At 37.4% G+C, this 17808-nt stretch overlaps 1 protein-coding gene and 2 long non-coding RNA genes across 3 annotated transcripts; 1 reads left to right on the top strand and 2 right to left on the bottom strand.

The window, feature by feature from the left end:
- Window positions 1–4206: 4206 nt before the first annotated feature.
- Window positions 4207–8542, bottom strand: LOC139971808 (G-protein coupled receptor moody-like). Its single transcript, XM_071978555.1, has one exon. The coding sequence runs from the start codon at window positions 7848–7850 to the stop codon at window positions 6837–6839; it is 1014 nt and encodes a 337-aa protein (XP_071834656.1). The 5' UTR covers window positions 7851–8542; the 3' UTR covers window positions 4207–6836.
- A 1735-nt stretch (window positions 8543–10277) lies between these two features.
- LOC139971526 (uncharacterized) lies at window positions 10278–12821 on the top strand. Its single transcript, XR_011794412.1, has 4 exons — window positions 10278–10503; window positions 10953–11032; window positions 11744–11981; window positions 12687–12821. It is a non-coding gene; the product is annotated as an uncharacterized lncRNA (long non-coding RNA).
- A 714-nt stretch (window positions 12822–13535) lies between these two features.
- LOC139971525 (uncharacterized) lies at window positions 13536–15742 on the bottom strand. Its single transcript, XR_011794411.1, has 3 exons — window positions 15369–15742; window positions 14434–14650; window positions 13536–13902 (listed from the first exon to the last, which is right to left on the bottom strand). It is a non-coding gene; the product is annotated as an uncharacterized lncRNA (long non-coding RNA).
- Window positions 15743–17808: the final 2066 nt, after the last annotated feature.

Here is a 17808-nt window from a genome sequence, read left to right as displayed (position 1 = left end):
CATTACACTATGACGTGAATCACGGGTCAGTCTACTGTACGCGGCAATGCACACCTCCACTAATGACAATAGGGATCTTGTTCTCAATGTGTTACATCCACACACTAAGTATGAGAAGATCCATCATTCCTACCTTGAGCTATCATGTTTAAAAGTTTTCAGAGTTTGACCTCTAGTGACCTCAAATGATATTTAAGCTCCAACCACAACCATAGGCGTACGAGGCGGGGGGGGGGGGGCGAATTTTTTTCCCAAACAGGTTTGCAATTACGGAGTTTTCAGCCAATCATATTGCTCATGACGTCAGCATAAATAATAACCATCGCTTGGAAGTTCGAAGACATATACTGAGTTACACACTGACACTTGATTGAGTCTAGTTAAGGGGTTTCCATTCAAACGCCCTAACTTTACTCTAAATGCTTGGATTACATGTTGACCTCACTTATATATTATACATACGCTACATTCTATTTGGTTCGTGTTTACGTTATCCACGATTCGTGAGCCGTTCTATTGAAATCAGAATTCGTTTCGTGGAATGGGTAGGCCTACACTAAAAGCAACTTCACGACGCGAGTTCACGAGTCTTGAGTGAATATACGCAAAACAGTATAGTGTATAGTGTGATATATTTCCGTCACTGCACTGTGTACAGAGTTTAATGTTTGGATTACATGTTGACCTCACTTATGATACATACGCTACATTTTATTTGGTTCGTGTTTACGTTATCCACGATTCGCGAGCCGTTCTATTGAAATCAGAAGTCGATTCTTGGAATGGGTAGGCCTACACTAAAACCAACTTCACGACGTGAGTTCACGAGTCTTGAGTGAATATACGCAAAACAGTGTAGTGTATAGTATGATATATTTCCGTCACTGCACCGTGTACAGAGTTATAATACATATAGGCCTACAGCGCATGTGTGAATGTACCCTGTACGAAACTTTCACTGTGCGATGCTGCCTTCACAGAAAAATTCGATCAAAGTAGATCATACAATACTATAGTGTGCTAAATATGTCTAAACCAATTCCAAACATATCTAAATATATGTACGAAAAGCTACGGGTAATTTTGAACGGGTATATCTTCGTTGCAACAAATGGATGCAGAACCTCGAAGTGAAGGTTTCTATGGTGATGACGTAACTTTTCCGACCAATCATGAACGACTATTTACGCACACTTGCCAACCTGTTTGGGATAAAAAAAAATCGCAGGCGGCCCCCCCCCCCAAATTTTTTTCCAGAAGACAAGAAATTCGGGCAAAAGTTCTGAAAAATTCGGGAAGCCTAAGAGGAGAAAAAAATATATATAAATATGCAGTAGCTTGCCCGAATCTTATAATTTTTGCCCGACAACTCTATGGAGAGCGTTTTGTGCAATATGTTTTGTGACATTAATATTAATATAGGCCTAATGATTTTCTTTATTTAGCATCATGATGCCCGAATATTTCTGTGTAACACCACCGCAAGCGCAGGTCATCTGGGCTACCACGCTTTTTGCACTATCGCCCACAATTATTAACAGGGAACGTCGCTCACAATCGTGGTGACATCATGTGATCTAACTAGTCAACTGTATACCTTTACATCCCCGACATGACTGCATATAAGAAACATTTTCTTTTCATGGATGGTGGGGGGGGGGGGGGGTGCCTATAAGGCTAGAAGTACAGGTTTATCATATTCTTTGTTATTTTTTTCTACTTTTTTTGTGAGACAAATTGCAGTCTCACCCGACACAGCGACATTATCCCGCATACGTGTCGCTGATCAATGTATGTTTTTCTGGAGGTAGCTGAGTACTGAGTTAAAATAATAAATACGGTAACTAAATAGGAGCTTAAAAAATATACTGTCATATTTTTCCCCTTCAAAGTGATGTTACCATTTTTTCTTCTTCTAATTTACCAAATTTTTGGGCAAGTGTTAATTTCTAAAACGTGAGATTATAAAGTAAAGAATGTTTAGATGCAACTTGCAAGGCCTCAGAAGTGCCATTTCCGGCAATCTGAGAGGCATTTTTTGCCAAAAATTTCTTGTACTTCACGCGTCAACCGATGGTGGCGCTCCGCTTAGATAGTGTCACGGGAACTTTCGGGCACAAAAGTTTCTGCCCCCCCCCAAACTGAAATGGTCCCGTACGCCTATGACCACAACTACATGATCCATGTACTCAATATGAAAAATCCATATCCCACATGCGAGGAGTATATCCATGATTTCTACCATGAGATATCATGTTTAAAAGGTTTTCACATAATTGATTGCTGGTGACGCAGATGACCTTCACCTACACCAACAACAATTGAGCTGTGCATCCATATGCCAAGTATGGAAAGTATCCATGCTTCCTAAGTTGACATTGACAAAACCTTCCATGTTAAGTTTGATGGTTACATCTGCAAAGTGAACAAAGTGGGTGGTTTTCTGATCTGAAAGCACTTGTTTATATATATTATTTAATACATGTTCACAACACGACTATCACTAAGACAATCAACACTACGTAAGCCCACAATAACTGATGAATCTTTTTCTCTTTTGTTTCAGAAATGTGGAACATTTACAGAAAGAAGGTAAAAAGCATAAAACCATTACAAGCTACCTTTTTTCTTTTAAACAAGCTTTGCAAGTTTCTTAATTGCGAACAGAGAGGAGGCAAACTGCCTAGGGGTCACCAGCAGGGCCACCATTTTACTTATTGGATGGGAATCTTTGGCATAAAATAATAGATCTACAGCACTTGATAAACTTGATCAACATACCAAGGGTGAAGTTTATCCAAGTAGAAATATCGAGTTCTTCGGCTAATAAGTGCTTTTTCCAGTTATTAACCTTTGTTGGCATCAAATTACCTTTGATGTCAATGTAAAACAATAGGGTTGTTGACATCAATATTAAAGGTGTATCCACATAACAAAAATTACGTTCCCCACCGTATCCTTTGTAACTAGATATATTGTTACAAAACCAAGGCGTATCCTATACATACTTACACCATGAAGTAGGTTCCTTTGTGTCAAATTCCACGGGATAAAACAGAAAACACATTAAATGCACACAGGTAAAATACTTGCATCTTGTAAAAAGTTATTGCACTTTTCTTTCAGGTGCATTACAGAACACTCCCAACTAGGTTGAGTGGTCACGGGTGGCCAGTATGAGAAATATTCTCACCACATTAATTGTTTTAATGTCTGGCCACCGCAGTGGCGTAATCACTCATCTAAGTCGCACGTTTTGCAGTTTTGCCGACACTCTTCTCTATAAAATAGTGTAAATTCCAGCTACTCCTTGTCATTTTCGGTGATCATGCACTGAAGAAGAGCTAGTTTGCTCGAAAGCTCTGCAAAAACCAAACATTGGCTGTTTTACCTCCAATCACTTATATATATATATATATATATATATGTATATATATATATATATATATATATATATATATACAATATATATATACAATATATATATATATATATATATATATATATAAATATATATATATATATGTATATATATATATATATATATATATATATATATATATATATATATATAAATATATATATGTATATATATATATATATATATATATATATATATATATATATATATATTATTATTATTATTATCATTAGAGAAAACCAGAGAAATAAGATATGACTCATAATTGACAAATAAGGAGTAAAGTTTTAGAAAATATATTGGAATTTTCGGTCCCCTGGGACCTTCGTCAGCAATACTTGGCAGTCGAATGAAAAGTAAAAATGTAACACAATGAAAGTATAACGCTAGATAAGTGTAAGTTGCAATGATGGAATTAGAACCAAATAAACAATGACTATACAGGAAGCGGATTAAGGAGCACAGAACGGATAACATATGTTTGTAGAACTGCATGATAGTTGTTAAGGGGTCCCAAGTCTTTGTTGAGGCCGGTGATGTGAGACTTTATATTAAAGATCCAATCGATTTCTTTACGTTTACGTTCACTAGCTGATTTGAAGTTCGTGGCAATTTAAATATTTATTAAAGTATTTTAACATATATTTTAACATATATATTTATATACATATATATATATTTATATATATATATATATATATATATATATATATATATATATATATATATATATATATATATATATATATATATATATATATATATATATATATATATATGCTTTGTTTACCTACATAATGTGTCCTTTCTCCTACGATCAATCTCGTAAAAATGACAGTACCATTTGTACAGAAAGGTTCTGTAATGTCACAGTTTTTAATGTAGAGCAACATATACCTTTTATTATTTGATGGACGGCTGGTGTATATAAACAAACCTTTTGTACAGAAACATTCTCCTTTTGTATATTGATGCAAGATATCTGTATATTTACAAATCCTTTTGTACAAAAACATTCTCCTTTCGTATATTGATGCAAGGTATCTGTATATTAATAGGTAGTGTTGTATAGAAACAGGAACCTCTCATATATCAACAAAGTGTATCTCAACAATGTCATTTTGCTTACGCGGCAGTATAGCTCTTGTTGTAGAATAACGTAGATTATTAAAAATTTGAACAAATGACATTCAGACAAATAACAAAAGAATGCTATAGTTTTAACTTACAACACGTTTAATGATATTGTATAATTGAGTTGTAATAGAACGAAAAATATGTGAACAAATCATAAGAACTAAGGATGAGTTGAGATCACTAAAGTAGTACAGCATAACGGATTACAGTAATAAAACAATGTGTGGTTCACTATTGACTCCTATATATTTAAGTAGACATTAAAGTATTACGTCTTAGATCAGTTGTTGATGCCACGATAGTTCTGTTAGTTGTAACAAAGTTGAAAGTATTTTTCATAGCTTTCTGAAGGTAATCATAGAGTACTAGATTTTTCACTACATTGATATAAACATAATCCTTAACTAGAAGGAGCAAACTAGTAGTACCCGTTATACAGATGTACGAACTATTCATTGTCTCCATGTATGGTTCTAATAATGTGTACTTCTAGTCTTGCTATATACATATATATTTGCCTTGGTAGTTTATTTCCATTTCATTTAACAGTCTTGTCTTTCGAGATCCGACCTTAGGATTCAGAGATCTCTAGACTAGGGCAAAATATGTCACCAAAACAGAACTATAGCCATTGTTCGATACAGGTGGCAAAATCCTACAGTGGGATAACGACCCTCCTTACTGGATTCGAACCTCTGGACATACAATCAGCGTCCATGGCCTAGTTGGTTAGGGTGCGCGCATATAAAGCGGGAGGTCAGAATTCGAATCACGGTGTAGGCTGGAACTCTTTCACTGTTCTGGCTTTTCCAACTCATTACAATTTGAAACATGAATTCTGTTATTAATAATAAAAAACTCTCATGTTCCAGTTGAATTAATTAAGCTTTAATAACCGACAATTCAGATAAATGTTGACGTGAGGATAACACATTGAGTAAATACATTTACTTTCAAAAACAAACAGCAATGAAAATCGTATTGTACGTTAAACGTTCGACTAAATATTGTTATTTGTTACGGGTACAATAAGCATCTCCGGTTGTCGTTTCCGGGAGGGTCTCTATAAGTACGCTACACGTCTTTGCGATTCTCCCGAAAGCCAACAATGGCCATATAAGTAAGCGTCTCTCGTTTCGGAAGTATATTATGTGACTTTCCAAGACTGTGAGTTGTTTCCGGATAGTCTACTCTATCTTCCGGAAACGATTATGAGCAACATAAGCGTAGGTAAATCCCAATAATACTAGTTATGTTAGTCAGTCAAAGATAATTCGTCTAAGAGTTAGAGAGACTTGGCTTGTTACATTTTGTTGTCTTTTGCCTTAAGCCTCAGAAAGGTTGTAAAGCTGTATATGTATATATAGGTGAATAAGTGTGTCTTAATTCTACTGAATTCTCGCTCCGTTATTGTCTGAGTTTGCCTCGTGCATCATCCCCGTATTCCACATTATATTCCTTTCGGAGATTCGAGAAGAAATGGGCACAATATTATAATATACTGTAATTATATGAATATCTTCTCACTAACATCAACAGTACCGAACACTCATTTAGGATGAAGTTAAATTGGTAAACCAGATACAGTAGCAAAGCAGACACAGTTATTATTTTTCATACTAAAAAACCTTTTGTTTTTCAATATTTATTTGCAAGAAGAGTATCCCTTAACAACTGAAATTTCAGTATACTTTGAGCCAGTATCCACGTTCATGTATAAATCAAAGAATGATCAAAGAATGCTCAGCATATTAGTTTCATCAAGGTTGTTTTTGTAGGATTCCGAAGTAAACCGAACACCGTCTTTTCTTATTTTTTCCCTTATTATACATCCATTTAACATATCGCAAAAGGTTAAATTGAACGGATATTCATATTGAGAGTTGAATGTGCAGTGCATATATAGCAAATATATTGGGTTACATTCGTTTGTTCAACATATTTAATATTAATTAATATTTTGAATGGTATTGAATATTCTAAAATTCGAAAGATTAGTAAAAAATGCCACCAAACATTTGAAATCAACACTAAAATGCTTTGTCTAAATATTAATCCATAATTAGGTTTACAGTGTTACTTCATTTTCTAAGAAATGCTAAGACAAGAATAGACAAGTGAATCACTAGGAACACAGTTAACGCAATATATTGTCAAAAGAGTTATTAAATCATGTTGTCGTTTTCCTTTCCTCAAAGGAACATGTCTAAACCAGGCCTTCTGTGAAGATTAATCGATTAATTGTTACTATTTCGAAATACGGTACCCAATTAGCCTTCTATGCGTCGTTAGAACTGGTTGTGAGAGTCTGCAATAGCTTCGATGGCTCTGGAATAAGTCTAAACTTGCACGATAGGATATGTCGAAATACATCTCTAAACTGAGGATGTTTTAGTCCATAAATAATTGGATTCACACAACAGTTAGCGATAAGAAATAACGACACCCAAGGAATGGCAGGGTAGCTGGGTGGTATCAAACAGGCGATAGCATAGGGCATTATACATATGATGTACGAACACACCACCAAAAACAAGTTCCTTGTCACTTTCACTTGTCTTTTGAAGGCCGCTGATTGGGCGTTGCCCTTGTTTTCCCCTCTAGATTCGTTGTTCGAAAACAGTTCGCGAGTTTTAGCTCGAATGAAGCGATAAATTTTGACGTAACATGTAATGATAATGATCAAACATGGAACTCCAACGAAAGCACTGCTGATGAATGAGTAAACATTCGATAAGCGATGAGCTGAGTCAGCTGAACATAACTTATACCGCTCTGAGTAGCCGATTTTTCCAACGTCACACAAAGGTGGGACCGTAACCAGGAAGATTGGAATGATCCATGCTGAAGCTAACATGAGGACAAGATTTCTCTTTGAATATAGTTGGTCGTAGTGAGTACGAGATTTAGTTATTAACGTGAAACGGTTAAATGCGATTAAGGCGAGATTGACTACGCTGCTACCAAGACCAACCCAGACAACAACAGCAACAAAGGTGCACAACGGGTCTGGCAATGGCCAACTATCGTTCAACAAAGCGACAACTTGGAACGGAAGGACGAGGCACGCTGCAAGATCAGAACACGCCAAATTCACGACAAATGCATTGGTCTTGGTTTGCAATCGTTTCGAGAAAGTCACAGCGATCATAACCAATATATTCCCAGGAATGCCAACAGCCGCCACAAGTATCGCCATAACGGACCAAAGTTTTCTTACTGTCAGATCTTCCAAAACATAACCAGGCGAATCGGTGGGTAAATTCATAACTTCAACTCCGTTCGTATCCATCTTGTTTACCTTAATGACTCCTTAACGTTTTAAACTTTTTGTTACTTGTTACTTGTAACGAGCAATATAACGGAATAGATTTTTCAACGGTTGTAGTTAAACTCTAAAACCACAATGGTTAAAATTACCTTGTTGATATACTGCTATCAGGGTTATGTTTACACATGCCGAGGGTTGAAATAAACACGATCCTGAAAGGAAAGCCCTGGTCAACATGGTCACAATGGTTACTGTATACACGTGATTGTGTATTGTTTCCGCATTGGTTTAACATTACATCAGAGCTCGGGAGACGTGATCTGACAGCTCTGATTGGCCAACGTCAAAGCGCGGCTCATAGCGTCAGGTTCTTACATGAGCAAGTTGGGCTAGCTCCGGCCTTTTTCGACAACTATATATAGGCTAAAATGGACGATTTTGTGACGGAAAAACTCCAGAAATGGAATTGGTCATCACTGACAGACATATTCGAATGTATATTTTATATTTTCAGTAACTTAAATGATATGATAATTGAGGTTTTTAGAAACAGGGACATTTATATTTGCATCTAGGCTTAAACATCAATGATCAAGGGGGCATAGACGTCGGTGTAGGCTAACCTAACACATAAATAATATACTAGGCCTACATAGACCTATACTATAGTTATAGGGCTAGGACCATATTTCCTGTTCGGCTGTAACTAAACCCATACCAAATTTAAAGTGGCCCTCAATTTCCCTCTTTCTTTCCTTCTTTTTTGTTAGGAAGGTACGGAATTTTCGTATGAACTTAATATTATCTAACGTAAGAATACATAAATGCTGATAACATTTGAATTACCAAAAAGTCGTATGCTTGGTTCAAAAGAAAAAGTTAAGTTTGTAAATTGATATCGTATGATCGATCGGGGAAAATCGTGATATTAATTGGTGACTCTCGCGAGCTACATGTTGGCTTTAAATGTCTATGCAATGAGAAGGCCTATATGAATTCCTTACACATTATATTCGTGATTAAAGGTCAAGTGACACGTAACAGATTTCCTTCAAACTTACACAAATTGAAAAGCTACATATCAAAACCCTATATTCCAAATTTGGAGTTCCACAATTGTTTCTTTGCTGTTTTAATTAAGTTAATAACCAAGCTAATTCCGAAAGATAATGACGTCACGGGGGGAACCGCCAATGTTACCAAAACTAAGTATGCCTAATATGCTAACCGAGATCAAAGCCGTAAACAAAACGTCACGAGGGTTGAAATAAACACGATCCTGAAAGGAAAGCCCTGGTCAACATGGTCACAATGGTTACTGTATACACGTGATTGTGTATTGTTTCCGCATTGGTTTAACATTACATCAGAGCTCGGGAGACGTGATCTGACAGCTCTGATTGGCCAACGTCAAAGCGCGGCTCATAGCGTCAGGTTCTTACATGAGCAAGTTGGGCTAGCTCCGGCCTTTTTCGACAACTATATATAGGCTAAAATGGACGATTTTGTGACGGAAAAACTCCAGAAATGGAATTGGTCATCACTGACAGACATATTCGAATGTATATTTTATATTTTCAGTAACTTAAATGATATGATAATTGAGGTTTTTAGAAACAGGGACATTTATATTTGCATCTAGGCTTAAACATCAATGATCAAGGGGGCATAGACGTCGGTGTAGGCTAACCTAACACATAAATAATATACTAGGCCTACATAGACCTATACTATAGTTATAGGGCTAGGACCATATTTCCTGTTCGGCTGTAACTAAACCCATACCAAATTTAAAGTGGCCCTCAATTTCCCTCTTTCTTTCCTTCTTTTTTGTTAGGAAGGTACAGAATTTTCGTATGAACTTAATATTATCTAACGTAAGAATACATAAATGCTGATAACATTTGAATTACCAAAAAGTCGTATGCTTGGTTCAAAAGAAAAAGTTAAGTTTGTAAATTGATATCGTCTGATCGATCGGGGAAAATCGTGATATTAATTGGTGACTCTCGCGAGCTACATGTTGGCTTTAAATGTCTATGCAATGAGAAGGCCTATATGAATTCCTTACACATTATATTCGTGATTAAAGGTCAAGTGACACGTAACAGATTTCCTTCAAACTTACACAAATTGAAAAGCTACATATCAAAACCCTATATTCCAAATTTGGAGTTCCACAATTGTTTCTTTGCTGTTTTAATTAAGTTAATAACCAAGCTAATTCCGAAAGATAATGACGTCACGGGGGAACCGCCAATGTTACCAAAACTAAGTATGCCTAATATGCTAACCGAGATCAAAGCCGTAAACAAAACGTCACGAACAGTAAACAAAATATCAGATGAGAATGGGTTCACAACAGTACAAGAAAGTTTCGTGTTCGTCAACACTGTATACAGCGATAGCTTAGTACCAGTGCACTCAGCCAGCCTAGCTGCCTATAAGTAAAGATTGGCTTGGAACTTCGAGCGAATCTTATGTGTGCAGTGCCCCCTTCACCAGTTAAAGTTTCGATTCCTATCGCCTATCCGCGCAACTTGGACTTGGAACACCAACAGCTCGCCGTCTACAAGACAATGCCGTTCCTTCTCTATTTGGAGAAAGTATCTTCAAATCTCGAGGAGATATAGAAACAAGTAGACCAGTTATTGCGAAGCTGGATCGGAAAAGAGTAAGTGTATTTTCTGGCCTAGGCCTACTACAACAATGACTAACTTGGTATTATTACTATCTTACAGTAGCCAGATTCTTATAATTTCGTTCAGTTAGTTAGGCCCTAAATTAGGTACGGCGACGATGAAGTTAGGCGTAGGCTAGGGCTATATTAACTTTCATTTGTGGTACATCATGAAAAAATCCAGAATAACAAGCATAAGATGTTTACATGTCATTTTGCCCAATATTATAATGTGCCCCCACCTATCTATATACTCAAGAGTCATAGCTCATATGTTTCACAGTAAATGACATCCTTATATTTTGCCATTTTTGTTGGTAGGGCTGCAATTTTTGTTGCAAGAGAAAACGCTTGTGACAGGTACTTTCAAACATATCAAACTGCTTTCTTAAATGAACTTTCATAACTTCCTTGTTATTTTTTTCCCAATTTTCAATACTTAGATTAATCTAGAAGCTGTTCCCCAACCAACTGCAGTGAAAATAAAGGCAGGATTCTGCAGAATGTACATCTCCATCTAAAGGTAGCATGATCTTATAGACATGTGCTTGATATTACCGAAAAACAGTTGGGAAATGGGGGAGGGGAGGGTGGTGACAGGCAAAGATTTAAGTAGTCAGTTTTGAACGGGATACAAGGAATCTCCACCAGTAAAACATTGAGGCATGTATATGGGGGGGGGGGGGGGGTAAGCTACCAGACAAAAAGGAGGCAGGGGGGTTGGGGGAGAAAATGTGGTAGAGAAGTGTAAGCTAGGGTAATACAAGCAAGAATGGAAAACTTTCATACATCTATAGAGTATTCTATAGCAGAAGTGAGTACAGGGGCCAAAATTTTAGAAACAGTACTCGTTGAAAGCAAAATAGCAATCAAAACTGCACATCGGGCAGGCTGACTAGGGGATAATATACATTGTATTTTATCCATCATATCCGCCTGCCTGACGAGAGTGGTTGAGGAGGCTATACCTGATGGCTTCACAGGAAAATATAAAGGCTACAGCTATAGTTACTGAGAGAAGGGAGATTACATTGTAGTTATACTATATGAAACCAAGCTGAAGTCAATTGCAATGCTCATGGTGTGAGTGGCCCATATTTTTGCAGCCACATAAAGCAGGAGGATATGCTCTCCTTCAGAAAAGATAAGTGAACCATCTAGGCAGCTGACCCCTGTCCAAGAGCAGCCTATACTGTATGTGTGTGGTATAATAAGCGTTTATTCTAATTTTCAGTGAATGTAACACATGTAGAAGTCCAGTGTTCACTGGTCCCCCTACCACCATTGAAGTTGCTGACTGGACCAACAGAGACAAGAACACCATCAAAGCAACCAGGGCCATCTCACAGTGGCGATGATAGTCCGTCTGCTGCTGTGGCATCCACATCAGGATACACCGAAAAACCGCCAGGTAGTCCGGACTACACTCCATCAGTTAACTCATCTGAACATGACAAAGATGACCCTTCAAGGTAATTTTCAAGATTGATAGTAGATTAGTCTGGAAAATCAATTGGTGCCATAACTTTCTGGGAAGAGGATCATTATTAATTTTGACACCAACACTGTGGGGCAGTCTGGAATGTGTGGTGAGGCCATCAGTCTTTACTTCAATTAGCATATACATACTGTATCTGGTAGAGTTGTCACAGCTGTATGTGAACAAGAAATAAAGGCACAAACAAGTAGTTGGATTTTACAGAGTATATTATATCTTAACTTGGCTGGATATCTGCTACTGAATACAAATGGTGAAAGTTGCATCTTATACACTCTTTTACCATGGATTACAAGGGGATGGGACAGGATGTTACTCTGTCCACATGTTTACTTTACTACATAAACAGTGGTTAAGCTACTGAGACAATGACCACACATCCTGCTGAAGATTACATAATCCATAATATTAGGTGCACAAACAGGTGTAGGGTTTTTGTTGTAATCAGTAAAAAATATATTGGAATTGTTCAGGCACAAGTTGTCAGGTAAAACCTGACCCATGTATCCACACGAATTGAGGTGTACTCAGCTGTCGCCTTAGTTGGGCATCCAAAGACTTGACCGACAACTGTGCCATGCCTATTGACCGAAGTGGAGTGATTGGAATGCCTCTATCTAAATGGTATGTTTTTATGAACTATTATTATATTATTCTTCATATCTTTACTATTCTACAGATTATGTATGGGAACTTCTTGACTGCTTGCAACAGCTTCTGCAGAAGTGGAACTCTGGGAGAGGAGTTTCCTGTTCCTGTCAGAAAAGAGCCCCCACCCCTTGCAAGCTCCTATGTTCATCCGAACAATGAGGATGCCATAAAACAACACCGAAGCAGATTTCAAAAGCTTTGCTGAAGTACTGTAGTTGATGGCCTCCCAAGTTCTAATTTTGTTTCATTGTAGTGGGGAGCAATCGACTCTGTGAATCGTCTGTTCACATGGTGTATGGCACAGCTGCAGAGCAGTGTTAATTAACAGGTCGCTACCAGCCTTTAGGGAAGTTGCTAAAGTTTTACATTCAAGTTTTACTTACATCTGGTTTCCATTGTAACTAACTATTAGTAATGATAACATTATATTTAAAAAAAAGTTCCAATGACAAGTATTCCTTTCTAGAGAGCTTAGACTTCATAAATGTAAAGTTCATGCTGACTTACTATTTGTATGCAACTTTGGTGTTTCAAACATGTTGCCAATTTTTTGTTTTTCTCGAAAAGAATTGACAGAAATTTGCTGTTTGTTCCCCGCATGGGATAAAATATGATTTTTTTTATCTCATTTATGATCAAGTAACCTTGATATTCCATGGATTAATGAACAATTTCAGATTGATTCTCATTACAATTTTATTAAAATGAAAGCCTAAGCTCTCCAGATCCCATTGACATAGTGGTTTAGGGTACTTAATTCAAACTATTCTTCTATTTTAATCTAGTATATTTGAGATTTCAATCATCCAGATTTTGTTGGCAGGCTACTAGAAGTGACAGCTTTGCTTACAAGAGAGAATACATACAAAAAATTAACTTGAGTTTTTATTATTTATTACTGTTATGTACTTCCCAAACTTGAAAATGTAAAATTTCATCCAAGATTGTAGTTAATACCATGAACCAGAAAAATGTAAGCTGGAATTCCAAAATGTTCACCATTCAGCCACAAAACAGACAGCACTGAACCCTGTTTCCATAAAACTTTGCAGAAATGATACTATGACTTGGCATAAACAGTCCACATTCTCAGTCTTGATAATTTAAATCCTTCATACTGTTCAGATGGTAAAGCTTCTCTAATCCTCCTTACTGCATAGGATGGGAGAACAACACAAAACTCCTTCCCTAAAAACTGCTAGCTCATCCGTGCAAGTTGTCTGTATGCTGTGTGTCTGTATTTCCTGTAAAATAATCATATTAAAACCAGCTATAAAAGATGAAGACACACAAAAGCTTGGTAGCCATCTGGGGACGTCAATTTTAAAATAAATTTCTATATGATTTCCAGAATTTGCTTGGCCCCTAAATCTGCCTCCCCTAAAGTAAGCCTAGCTATGCCATTTATACAAACTGATCATTGTCATCATCTCGGGGACTAAAATTTGTAAATGGATCGTGCACAAGCATGGTGGACATTTTTTTTGTGGCATTTGGTTCCATGGCTCAGTGTTAATGATTACTATGTCAGTCAGCATGATAAGGGTTAACCTCAAGGACATTACACCAGTTTTTGGTCAAAATGACCTAATCAGAAGCAGGTTTTGAACTATGGTGCACAAATTTTCTTGATCAAATCTATATCTTAATGTTATTCCTTTCACAACGAAACAAAACTAAACTATGAATACACCCTCTGTATTGTTACATCTTTCAACAGCAGGTCAGAGCAATGAATAAAGGTATACAACAAAAATAATGTATTCTATACTTACTCTTGGATCCTGTTTTCCTGTGCACGTCCACCATACTGTTGACGGTACATGTAGTAGGCTGTCTGAAGAAACAATGTGTTCAGGCACATAGCTTCAAAACCTGGGTGTCAGGTGATGCATGCAGCACCTTCTTCATCCATCACAGTCCTTATCTATTTCGCTGCAGCATCTACACTCCCTTGCTGTAGGCATCACAGCACATTGGCCACAATGACACCTGTAAACAATACAAACCAGTTCAAATAATAAAGAGCCAATTCAATGACTTCATACCAACCTCAATTATTGGGGCATACTGTACTAACATGTCAAAATAGAAAAGGGGCACCTCTGAAGGGCAATCTACTGTTGAAGCTCCTTACAAGTAACATCACTAGTAAGGAAGGGATAGCCTCTTCTTAGAAGTCTTGCCTCTGTTGGGACAATGCTGCAAAGGAAAATAAAACAGGCCGATATTGCCTCGTTTCCAACTCTTTCCCACTTCTGAATCCATTCCCTAGATTGAGAAAATCTGGTTATGAAATTAGCTCAAGCGGAAATGACAAAAAGCTGGTGTGAGGTGCCACCTTCTCCCTCCCCCCCCCCACCCTTTCCCTGATTTGTGGTAACTTCACTAATTTGCCACTAGGCCTACAACTGCTAGGAAATTAATAATAGGCCACCTCTGAATTTGTTGTGCACTCTTCCAATTGGCTCCTTCAATCTTCTAACCAAATGAAACATGTCTGTGTGACATGTTCCTGGGGCATGTGCTGCCACAACTTTAGTAACTTCCTTAACTTTACTCGACCGCACATTCATGTTAATTTTGCTGCCCCATCAACAAATTGGCTAGCTAAGTGTATGAGCAAAGTTAGGAAACATTTATCGGTTCTAGGCCTAACTAGTGACACAACTATCCTATATAAAGTAAAGTACGCTTGGCGTAACGTTACCGTTATATTCCGTCAAGACGATCAATTTCGACATCGCTGTCCGATCCCGCTTCCTCTTCGCTGGTCTCCGGTTCGAACATATAGGGAAAAACTTCCCCACGATCGTCCACCATGTCCTCCATTTAACTTACTTCTTCGCCGTTGCTATCTAAATACTGTGTGTCAATGCCACCGGCAGCCATTTCGCGATATGTATAAGCTATGCTGTGCTGTGTATATATGCGTACTACAGTGCGTGTATAGAAACTGTATGTGGTAGCAATATCGTATGCGACGATATCATTCACTTTCGACTTGGTAAACAAATGACGTCATTTGTTTTCGGCTTTCCCTGAACGAGTCAATCTAGCCGATTTTTGCTGAGTTTTTTGTTGCTTGATAGGAAGAAAATGCAAGGAATTTATGAAAAAAGAAGTCAATGGATGTTTTGCTCGATGTCTTATGTATCAATTTGTGATTTTTCATCTTAATCAAAATCTTAACTTTCTTGTAACAGACTGCTGAAAAAGGTAATATTTTCGAGAAGTTTGAGATTTCTCCATACCCAATGCACTGCGCAGAACATATACAGTTTGCACTCTTCTGCGCTCCCCCCGTGACGTCACTGAATCTATTACGTAATAGTACTTTTTACCGATTTCTACCCCTTTGGAGACGGAAAAAAATCGCGGTGTTGGGTTTTTGTTAATGTAAGAATTGTTAAGTTTAATATTATGCAAAGTCAACTTTACGTGTCGCTTGACCTTTAACAAAGTTGTTATCTGATCTCAGACACCTGGAAAAATTAACTATGGTTTCATTTGGAGTGAGGTTTATAGGCGACCGTCAAAAGTACAACGCTAGGGACAACATACGATTGCCTCTATGATAAGTCAATGGGTAAAATTCGGCAGAGCAAACAAATCACACAATATTGGTAATAAAAAGTGAACCACGGCCTGCTGTGTTTAAATGTTAAGTAACGTTAAGTTTTCAATCATAACGGCTGTTTCGCCATTTCTACACTTTTCAAGATGGCGTTAGTTGCGAAGGCAGTGACAACTTAACCGGGGCAAAAAATCGCAAAGTTACAACGAAAGGAAGATTGGTAGCGATATCTATTTGTTGAAATCTGATTGAAAAGCTAACTGCTTACAAAATGTTGGGAGGATGAAGGATGCGTTGGTAGGCCATGGCTTACTTTTTATAAGCAATTTTCGGCCACTAAAATAAAACAAAAACATTGTTAGGCTTAAATTTTCGAGTGTTTTTCGGTGCGATTGTGGAAAACAAAGTTGGCCCCTGTGGAATTTTGTCCAGACAACAAAATAAAACCAAATTAGAGGTGTTAATTTCAATAAAACAACAAAGATGATTCCACCGAGTCAAACACGAATCATATTGCAGTTCGGGTTGGTGGCCGTTATTGTCTTTACATTGTCTTTGTATTGTCTTTACAAACCATTAAGCATATTTTTCATTCTCAGTGTACCAATAGTTAAATAAGTTACATATATTTGCTATTTTGCCATTACGAAAATGGCAAAAGTTACATTTGCACTTCAAATTTGACAAAGCGAATGGTTTAGTTATTTGTAAACCTCATTCATGTGGTAGAATAACTAAGCGACTGCGTTTATTTCTATACACTTACGTCAGATATTCCTACTCCCAGGTTACTCACTCATACGGTCATACCAGAGTGTTTTTAGTTATCGAATAAAACGGACATATGTACTCACGCGTATTGAATGTGTTTTTCATCTTGTCGAACTCCTGTACTGAAGCGGGAACACGACAAGAAGTAGCGAAGATTTATTTTCTCGCCATAAAGGACATTTTTGTCGGATTTTCACATTTTATTGTTGAAATGGCGTTATTCGGATAATTGGACGAATTTCGTGAAGGAAGAGAAGAGTGGACGCAATATATTGAACGTGTTGAAAACTTCTTCAATGCTAACGAAATTGTGGACCTAAGACAGAAACGTTCGATATTTTAAAGTAGTCAAGCATATCAGCAATTACAGTTGGATGAAGATTCCAAGCTTATGGGTAATCAATAACCATAAAGGTCTTTTTCAATATAATCGTTTACCGCTTGGGACATCCTCGGCCCCCGGGATATTTCAACACGCCATCGAAGGTATCTTACAGGGAATACCTCATGTGGTGGTTTACATAGGCAACATCTTCATTACCGGTTCATCGGATAAGAAACATTTGCTAATCCTAGACGAAGTACTTAATCAATTATAAAATGCCGGGCTCCGTCTTAGAAGAGACAATTGTACGTTCATGGCGTCTTCGGTCGAATACCTAGGGTCATATGATCGATGAGAAAGATCTACATCCCTTATCAACCAAGGTAAAGGCTATCAGGGACGCGCCCGCGCCACGAAATGTGACGGAGTTGAAGTCACACCTGGTTCTGGTTACTATGGGAAGTTTATACCGACTTT

Source organism: Apostichopus japonicus, chromosome 8 (genome assembly GCF_037975245.1).
Source record: "Apostichopus japonicus isolate 1M-3 chromosome 8, ASM3797524v1, whole genome shotgun sequence".
NCBI lineage: Eukaryota > Metazoa > Echinodermata > Holothuroidea > Aspidochirotida > Stichopodidae > Apostichopus > Apostichopus japonicus.
This window is presented reverse-complemented; position numbering and strand designations above follow the sequence as displayed.

Bases quoted from the DNA above. Each gene is read 5' to 3' on its own strand.
- LOC139971808 (XM_071978555.1), bottom strand. From the start codon at position 7,850: ATGGATACGAACGGAGTTGAAGTTATGAATTTACCCACCGATTCGCCT.